Source organism: Barbus barbus (assembly GCF_936440315.1).
Source record: "Barbus barbus genome assembly, chromosome: 6".
Lineage (NCBI taxonomy): Eukaryota > Metazoa > Chordata > Actinopteri > Cypriniformes > Cyprinidae > Barbus > Barbus barbus.
The window spans coordinates 35,815,834-35,825,459 of NC_136734.1; the positions used below are offsets into that span (position 1 = coordinate 35,815,834).

The 9,626-nt window shown below is 38.4% G+C and overlaps 3 protein-coding genes across 4 annotated transcripts; 1 reads left to right on the top strand and 2 right to left on the bottom strand.

The window, feature by feature from the left end:
- Positions 1-217: 217 nt before the first annotated feature.
- On the bottom strand, positions 218-3,829 carry LOC306871330 (large ribosomal subunit protein eL8-like). The gene is made up of 8 exons (XM_079419161.1): positions 3,281-3,829; positions 2,457-2,577; positions 2,101-2,250; positions 1,435-1,575; positions 1,165-1,244; positions 776-906; positions 500-569; positions 218-360 (listed from the first exon to the last, which is right to left on the bottom strand). Exons 1-8 carry the CDS (start codon positions 3,281-3,283, stop codon positions 256-258), a joined length of 801 nt encoding a protein of 266 aa, XP_079275287.1. The 5' UTR covers positions 3,284-3,829; the 3' UTR covers positions 218-255.
- LOC306871334 (mediator of RNA polymerase II transcription subunit 22) lies at positions 3,275-7,153 on the top strand. 2 transcript variants are annotated; one of them, XM_079419173.1, is made up of 5 exons: positions 3,333-3,425; positions 3,957-4,111; positions 4,202-4,282; positions 4,361-4,569; positions 6,273-7,153. In XM_079419173.1, exons 2-5 carry the CDS (start codon positions 3,989-3,991, stop codon positions 6,460-6,462), a joined length of 603 nt encoding a protein of 200 aa, XP_079275299.1. In that variant the 5' UTR covers positions 3,333-3,425; positions 3,957-3,988; the 3' UTR covers positions 6,463-7,153. The 2 variants fall into 2 exon arrangements, with proteins under 2 accessions (XP_079275300.1, XP_079275299.1); XM_079419174.1 differs by lacking the exon at positions 6,273-7,153 and having other exon boundaries at positions 3,275-3,425; positions 4,361-5,848.
- On the bottom strand, positions 6,977-9,377 carry cUnh9orf78 (chromosome Un C9orf78 homolog). Its single transcript, XM_079419160.1, has 9 exons — positions 9,197-9,377; positions 8,970-9,029; positions 8,768-8,819; positions 8,591-8,661; positions 8,417-8,494; positions 8,099-8,296; positions 7,860-7,996; positions 7,623-7,721; positions 6,977-7,528 (listed from the first exon to the last, which is right to left on the bottom strand). Exons 1-9 carry the CDS (start codon positions 9,274-9,276, stop codon positions 7,434-7,436), a joined length of 870 nt encoding a protein of 289 aa, XP_079275286.1. The 5' UTR covers positions 9,277-9,377; the 3' UTR covers positions 6,977-7,433.
- Between the last annotated feature and the right edge of the window lie 249 nt (positions 9,378-9,626).

Genomic DNA, 9,626 nt, shown 5'->3' on the forward strand with positions numbered 1-9,626 from the left:
ACCAATATGTAGGGGCTTTTGAATATAGCGTTGGAAAAATGAAAGGGCGTGGAGTCAATTTTAGAAAACCTGCCAATGGTTTCATTAACTACTGACAGTCTCTCTTAAAACGGTTTTCACTCAAACAATTCTGTAAATGTTTAGAGATCTATTTTCCAATTGCAAGTATTGGCTTATACTTTTTTTTTTTTAAATAAAGAACCAGTCAAACTCCAGCCACTTTGCGGGATCACTTTTATTAAACAAGACAGAAACTCAACCCAGTTTTGTAGCCAGCTCCTTGGCCTTTGCCTTTTCAAGTTTAGCAATGCGAGCGGTTGACTTGGGACCCAGGACATTGCCTCCCCAGTGACGACGGATCTGAAAAGAATTGAAATAGGAAAAAAAACAACAACATTAGAATTATATTGACATCAATTAGGAGAATGTATAAACGGTTAGGCCAACTGAAAATGTCATCAAATTGTGAACTGATCAGCACTACAGCCAATAAACTGACCTCCTCATATCTGTCATTGTAGTTGGTCTTGATGGCCTCCACCAGCTTAGCAAGAGCTGCTTTGTCTTCGCTGAAGATGGGTGAACAAAAACAAAATGTTAAATACAAATGTCTTGTCTGTAATGCCCAAATCATAAAATCAAACTGCAAATCATTTTGCTCAGGGTTAAAAAGCTCGTTTGAAACCACATGGTTGTTCAGTTGAAGAAATTCAGACATCATAGCCTCAGGATGTGCAGCGCAGGAAAGTGAAAGAGGAGTGTGCATTTTACTCACGGGTTGGTCTGTGTGAAGGCAACAGAGGTGCAGGTCTTTCTGTGCACCAGTTTGCCCAGTCTGGCCTTGCCCTTGACGATGCAGTATGGGACACCCATCTTACGGCACAGAGCAGGCAAGAACACCACCAGCTACAAATGGACCAAATTAAATCAATTATGTATAGACATCCATATCCACATTCAGCCGCCTGATCAAACTACACAAACCAAAGCAGAAAATTCTGAAAGTAGTTACAGAATTGCTCCTGCAAGTGGTTGTTGCTCAGGGTTAAAAAGCTCGTATTTTTGATCTTCAGTTTGAATTCAGTTGAAGAAATTCAAGACATCATTGCAGACAACCACAACAAGATTTATGACAAGATGTCTATATCCTGCAGAAAAACTCACCTCAATGGGATCCACATCGTGAGCAATAACGACCAGCTGTGCCTTCTTGCTCTCCACTAGTGTGGTTACCGTGTTCACACCTGAGAAGAAACAAGTGTTAACACATGTCTAGACAAGTTTCCAAATCAAACAAAAAATAGGAGGGTCATCAAATATTGTCTTGGACAAAGGATAGGCCTGAGAGTCAAAAAGGTTGAGAACAATGGAGAATGCAACTTGTAACTCCGGAAAGGTGTCTTCAAGGAAGAGACGCACTATAAAAACACCCACCTGCGCGGAGGACTGGTGGTCTCTTGGTGGGCACGTCGCCCTTTCCAGCAGCCTTCAGTTCAGCACGAGCCAGCAGTCTCTGTTTCTTCTCCTGCTTGGTCTCGGGCCTGTACTTGTGGGCCAGCTTGAACAGCTGGGTAGCTTCAGAAAGATTTCAAAGTGTTAAGTGTAACACACCCCAAATTATCTCTTCAAGCATAATTCCAGCACCAATTCCAGGACCTCAAAGTTAGCATTCTGGTAAAAACTTAAGCCATCACTAATTTTACAGTACAATCCAAGCTGAATTAAATAGAAATAATATACAACAGTGCATCAGTGATCTTGGTGGAAATTGTCCGCATCGACTATTCAGATAGCAAATATTCTTTCACATCATCTGCACATTCACAAAAGTCTAAAAAACATTTAGAGGTCAACTGATATTATTTTCAACAAACAGCACTGATATTAGCTTTGTGAAATTATCAGCTAAAAAAAAAAAAAAAAAAAAAAAAAAGTTAATCAGTCAGATATACAACATAGTCATGCGTGATGTAATTTAGAAAATTAACAGTTTTTCTTCACGTTTAAAACTCACCATCAATAAAATCCATTATCGGTTGACCTCTACAAGCATTTGGCACCAGAACGTCAAAAGAGACTCCAGTCGAGTGAATAACTCACCAGTCTGGCGGTCCAGAGCCTGGGTAAACTGGTTGATTGCAGGGGGAACCTTCAGACGCTTGTAGAGAATGGACCGCTGGCGCTGCAGCCGGATGTAACGTGGCCATTTCACGAATCGGGTCAGATCCCTCTTCGGCTGGATGTCCTGACCTGGAGATTAAAGTGCATGACTTTAAAGTGCATTAGGATCAACAATCTGCAAGTTGGTTTCCACACATAATTTGTGCATCAGCGATCTTGGTGGAAGATTGTCTGCAATGCTGTTAAGATAGCAAATATTTGGAACATCATCTGCACTTAGTTACATTTTAAATGACTGAGGACTCAATCTCATCTGTGGTCCAGTTGTTACTCACCAATGCCAAAGTTCTTGGGCCTCTTCTCAAACAGGGGATTCACAACTTTCTTGGCCTCATGCTTCTTGGCCACTGAAGGGGCTGGTGCCACCTTCTTCCCCTTAGCCTTTTTTCCCTTAGGCTGTGGAGAGATGCACAATAATTCATGAGTCCATCATCCAAAAAAAGCAGAAAGTTAACAGAAATGCCCTTTTTTTGGCTAATGCTCAGTTTAGAAAAGATGTCTTCTACAAAAAAGTTCAGGTGAAGAAATTCAAGACATCACTGCAAAAGCCAAAAAAACCACCTAGTCAAAATACTCTTAACTTATGGTGTAATATGCGTTGGAGCAACTTAACCAATTTAGCATCTCAGAGATACACGCTTACTCTGACCAACAGGTGCGCAATGGTGTATTACACTGCAGCGTTTAATAAGCACCAGTGGGGTCAGTCTAATTCATTTCGGCCTAACGTTACAAACAAGCCCGCTAACAGGTTAGCATTCGCGCTGGAACCCCTGGTCAAGTTTCTCATAATAATAAACATGGTATCAAAAATATATGGTTAAGGGAGTTCGTATTAAAATCACGGGTAACAATATTTAACGGCGCCACATCTCGAGGCGTCAGCGCTGACAGTAAGCGGACACTACACGGCTCACAAAACCTCTCAATTCTTCATCTAAATACTTCAAATGTTTGCAATTTTCATTCAGAGAGCAAGCGTTGGTGCTTTATTTTCCATAACCGATATTTTATGAGTCCTAGAACACGTTACAAAACAGGATGCTTAAGGATTTAAAAAAAAGTGAAGGCTTCACAATCGAAGCCATCGGACACTCACCATGTTGGTTCAGACGGAAAGGAAGAAGAAAGGGATTGTGGGAAATATAACTACCGCGACATTTGGTAATGACATCATCTGTACGCGACAGAACAAAAGAGGGAGGCTTATGTTTATTTGAAGAGATATTCAAAGAATACTTGCTGTGAGTAGCGAGTTTAATTCACTTACTTTTAATTTATAGTAACAACAAAGTTTTTTTTATTTCATTAATTATTCATGCGTGTGAAAAACACACGCACGCGCTGTTTAGTTTAGTTTTAGCGCCTGAGAGAAAAGCAAAATGTCGAATGTTGTCGGCAAACGCGTTAACTTGTGTTTTATTGTTGTTTTCGCTTTTATACGTTTCGTAAAATAGACATTTTCACAGGCGGTTAAGTTACTAAAAAAAACCTGCGTCGCCTTCACGAGCTACATTTGTCCAATGTAACTGACCTTATAAATATAAAAATAAAAACGGGGTTTACAAAAGTTAAAAGCTGTCTAGGATTAATTACTGCTAACGACTATACACTATAAAGAATCAATCAGTATTAGTAGAAACCTTCTACAAAGAAAAGCCTGTGGCTGCAGTTAGGTTATGGAAATGTATCAATGGTTGTTTATGTATTTAGTTGCTGTTAGTGTGAAAACCAATTGCAGTTCTAACAATAAAGTCTTGTTTATGATGCTTTAGCACTGAGTCAAGTGTGACTGAAGAGCGCTGTTATGGCCACACAGAGAGTACTCCCACAAAGCAAAGAATCTCTTCTGCAGAACTACAATAAGAGACTTAAAGATGACATCAGGTCAATTCTAGACAATTTCACCGAAATAATCAAAACAGCAAAGGTATGTCGGTGTGCACTTTGCTATGACTATGTGACATTCATTATCAATATTAGTTTACAAGGACGATAATCTGGTCATCTCATCTATCAGGTGGAAGATGAGACTCAGGTTTCCAGGGCGACGCAAGCTGAGCAGGATCACTATGAAATGCACGTGCGAGCTGCCAACATTGTAAGATCTACAGTGATAGTCCGATAATGAATAGACATATTAGACTTGGATGATATTTCCATGTTTAATGTGTCTTAGGTACGTGCAGGAGAGTCTCTCATGAAGCTTGTCTCAGACCTGAAGCAGTTCCTCATCCTGAATGACTTCCCCTCGGTCAACGAGGCCATCAGTCTCCGCAACCAGCAGCTGCGCACGCTGCAGGAAGAGTGCGACAAGAAGCTCATCTCCCTGCGTGATGAGATTGCCATCGACCTGTATGAGCTCGAGGAAGAGTATTACTCCTCCAGGTACAAATAGACCAGTGATCCCAACCGTGTGCAGTCACCTCTGCATTCCCTTGCATACCAGCACCATAAATGTGATGCATATGTGCATCATAAGAACAGAACACAGGGTGATTTATGGAGCTAAAGGTATTTTTAACTTGCACAACCAATTATAGGCTCCGACCGGTTTTCATTTTACTAAAATATCATGTGCTAACCATGTTGGTTTGCTATTTGTTTGAATTACACTATCCCATTTTGGTCCTCCATACACAGTCATATCATACCATTGTGCCTTAATAAGAGTGTTCATTCTTGCAGGCAAGACAATAACTAATGAAAGAGTACATTCTCCTTTGACCCAGTTCAGTCACATAGTAAGACAATTTAGATACTGTATGGCCCTTGAGTTTTATTCCGCTTGTCATAATTATAACAAGCAAGATAGCATCTTTTTCTGCTATTCTTCTAATATAGCAAAATCCATATATCCATCCATATTGTCATATCCATTCATATTGTAGTCACACCAAAGACATTACCAAGCACTTTCAGTATAACTGATTTTGCACAAGAAACCCCATCTGTTTTACAAATATAAATGCATATAAATATTTCCCCTCCGGGTGCCTTAAATGATTGAAGATTTACTTGCAATCAGGATGTGTATTTAGTCTTATTAGTGGTGCTGTTTGGTGATATTCAGAGATTTTAAATCAATTCAAGCTGTCTTTGAAGCACACCATTAATAGTTATTTGAGAAGAGACATATTAGAAATAATTTTTTACATTTTTTAAGAAAAATGTACAAGTGAATCTAAAATTGGTAGTGGTCTTAGCACATTAATTTTGGATGGCAATACTCAATTATGAGCTGCAAAATTCAAAGCACTTAAAAAAAAAAGAAAGAAAAGTAGGGTGCTCTGTGTGTTGTAAAAATTACTTTAAAGAATCATATTAATTAGATTAGTGGAAGAAAATCTTTCAAGAAACTGAAAATCAAAAATCAATTTATATATTCATAAATGCAGTGATTTTTTTCTCTCTCTCTCTGTTAAACTAATCAAAATTTGTGTAAACTGGGAAAATATATAGCTTTCAGTGGCATGTTTAAAATTGTTAAATGTTTAAAATGTTTGAAATTGCACTACACTGTGTTTCTTTGTGGTGACATTTTAAGTAGAAACAGTGTTGGTCACATTAGTACCTGTTTAAAATGTGTCCAAATATTTGTCATTTTTTTCACAAACCAACTGATCGTTTCAAATTTCATAAATAAACCAGAGATAAAATAGAGCACATTTAGTGTCTGATCTATTATTTGCTCGCCTCTGATTTGGAATTTATTTTCTGCCTCTGCTGAGTGCATAATCTAAATTTTCTGCTGCTTACAGCCTTTTGCTTTTCATCTGTTGAGCCGTTTTATTATTAGACTCTACACTTATATGTTCAATGTACAGAAAGACAGCAGACAGAAGAGTAATGCCATGTGACCACACGGTTCCAGTCATGTCAGTAGCAATGCTTTTCACAACTTCCTTTCCCTGCTTGTGCTTTCTTTCCCAGTTCCTTCATATGTTGTGTGAGTTTGTTTTGTAATGAGTGAGTGAATGTTCAACATTATTCATACATACTCCTAATGGATTTTTGGGTGTTTTTAGGCAGAAGTGGACAGAAGAAATGTTAGTTTTTGTGTAACGTGTGTGTGTGTGTAACATTTCTAGCTGTGGACAGTGGGATGGTGTTGAGTTGCCACTTTGTGAGGCCTTTCATCGGCAGGACAGTTGGGGGTCCCCTGAGACGACCACTGACCCGTCGTGTGCCAACCCAGAGGATTCAGACAACTTGGGGACCCAGGAGTCCATGCAGCGTCACCTAAACAGCCACGGCAGCAGCACTAGTGAGCAGCAGTGAAATACTGGTGGCTTCCTTCACAGACCAGTTAGATTACAGTTAAGCAATTTGTAAAAATTATAATAATCTGCAACCTCCAGTTGCAGACTGCAAATCTAGTCAGCTACTTGAATTGATGTGATTTTGTCCTGCAAAAATCACACTGAATTAATGCTAAGAACATTTCTATGAATAGTATTTCAAAACTTGCTACATTGGAATAATGAAGTGTTTGTCTTTGTGTGTTTATTGGTTTAATTTAATGTCTCTGAGTAATATTACAACTACGCTATACTTTCATTACTGTTCTACAAATGAGGTAATTTAACAACTTTAAGCAAGTGGTGTTGGATGCTAAAACAAAAGGAGACTTCTCTGTAAACGTGCTGCATACTGTACATTTGGAGTAAATCTAGCTCCTCTATTTAAGTAACAAACTACTGTTAAATTTCATTGTATGTTTTGTAGTATATGTGTAGTGTAATGCTCTTCAAAATGTGACTGCCAAGGAACTGTTCTCTCTTTTTTTTTTATTAATTTACATTTTTATTGCTGTGCTACCTTAGGACAACCTTTCCATTTTAGGTAGTTAAAAGACAGAAAACTATGAGGAAAGGAAATGTTGTAACTCTAATAGAGGTTATAATATTACTTTATTTCATTAGCAAAGTCTGTGGAATAAAAATAGCCTTTAATAAAACGAAGTTTCATTAATATAAAGTGATAAATCAATTCTGTTGAACAGACTGAGACACACATTATAAGGCATTAACATGATGTACAGTACATTATGATGAAAACAAAATGTTATTCATATTTATGAAGTTTGCAAATATGACCAATGTTTTGGGGGGGGGGGAGGTTTATTGTAAAATGTTTATGATTGCATGCAAGCTATGAACACTTAAGTAGAGTAAAAAATATTTACATCTCTCATTTTACAGGGGGAAAAAAAGTGTCCAACTAGGAGACTGTGTAGCGAAGGAGGAGGATTAGTATCGTCGGTTCATCTTCTTGAATCTCTCATAGTGGTAGTCATCTGTGGCCTTCTCATTATTCGGTCTCTTGCGGAAATTGGGTGGTGAAGCTGGAGAATGAGGAGAGGTGTAAACGTTAATCTAAATCCAACAAATGCAGTTGTGTGTGTTAATTTTAGCGAAATAAGATAATTATGATCTTACCCTCAGGTAATGGCTTCTCAGTGTCTCCTACTCGTAGTGGCCGGGCTTTGGGTTCTTCTCTGTGTCGTCTCTGGGGAGCGTTTACATCCTCATGATAGACTTGAAGAAAAAAAATATATAGAAAATGACTTGATCTTTGTCCTTTAGGGAAGAAAATGTCTAATTATGGAGACAAATCACTAAGCCCATGACCTTAAAATACAAGTGCTGGTAGTTCAGATATACTTGTGCACTTACAGCGATTATGCTGGACGTAATTCGCAGCAATGTTAGTGGGAACGAAGGAGGTCCCGCTGTCCTTCTTTTTATTCCTCTGCTCAGCAAGCAGCTTTGCTTTGGCTTCTTCTGTACTGATGATGTTCTTTATTTTTGCACTGATAAGAAAGGTAAAAAAAGATTTTGAAGCTGACATCCATAGCTAGGTGGAGTATAAAGAAATATCTCAGATGTGAGCAAAGGAAAATGTCTTTACTTACTCTATCCCCAGATCCACCTCTGGAATTCCACTCAGCATCTGATTGGACAACATCTCTTCTGTCTTTTTGGCAGAACTGACACGGATGTTTTCTGGAAGCTCATACAGAAGGTCCTCTGGATTCTTCACCTTCACCTTCTGCTCTTCCGCCTCCACCATGCCTTTCTTTTTCTTTAATTCCGTCTCAATGTACTTCATCCTGAATGAAAAAGCAAACAGAGAGAGCTAGAGAGAATATATACTTTTAAATAAATAAAAAAACAAGCATCACGTGGAAAGACAGAATACAGACGGTTTGCGTGGACACGTATGCACTTACATGTCTGCATCTTCATCTCGTCTGTTAGTCTCAGCAGAAAAGGAGGTACCAAGATTCAGGTCGTTTTCATCTGCTGTCCTATAGTGGAGAGGAAATGTTAATTATTTCACTTTTAAAATGCAGAAACATCAACTTTGAAATAAACAGCAAACACGGCTCCATTATATTACTTACAACTCTCGATTTGCGTCTTTCACTTTCTTCATGTCAACAACACCTCCAGTCTTCAGTTTAAATGGGTCGTCCTAATGCACAAGTGGAAATATTTAACCTCTTAAATCATGCATTTACTCTAACACTGCAAGACCTTCATTGTAATACAAAATGTAATTTGCTTTTAAAAAAACATACCTCAAGCTCAGCCTGCAAAGGAAGCTTCTCTCCTACAAGTAACGTAGCAATGCTGGAGTAGCAGAATGTACACATGAATTAAAATTATTAATTATATTAAAACTTGGAAATTACACGCTGTAAAAATAAGACGTACAAAACGTTTAAAGACTGTTATATTCGTATCAAAATGAATAGAATTCTAAATAGACATGTGACCGACCTTACTCCATGCTGCCTTTTTCGTAAACTTTGAAGCTCCTTGGCTTCATCCAGCTTGGACCTTAGAAAACATGTTTAAATTTAACATATTTAATTACATTCCCAAAATATAAACATGCGTCTGGATGTGGCCTCTGAATGAATATAACACTTAACGTTACATAAACACTTTTCAATACGGACATGTTCGGTCACTCTATTTGGCCTAAACGTGATAAACATATCTACCTGACCACGGCTTTTGTCTCATCATCTTCCTCGTCGGATGAGTCCTCCTTCCTCCTCCTAAAATTTTTACCTGGGGGCATGATTTGAAAAAGCGTTGAATTATTTAATGTTTATTTTACGCCCTCACAAGTCTGTACGCAACGTCGGCGGTCTGTGTTCCTCGACGGACCGCTTTCCTCACATTTCCAGCAACTTCCGCTGACATCACAATTACGGTTTTACCAGCTGATCTGAGGTCAGCTCGTCTGTTTTCGATCCTCGCGTTTAACGGTGTAAGGCGACTAATGGCTGGTTCAAGATCAGCTACTTATATGACAAATAAGAAAAAAAACGAAGTAAAAATAATAACAAAACAATACAAACACAGACTCCTAAATCAAGCAGCATGTAAGCTGTATAAGTTTAAGTAAATTAAAAATAGTTTTTGATC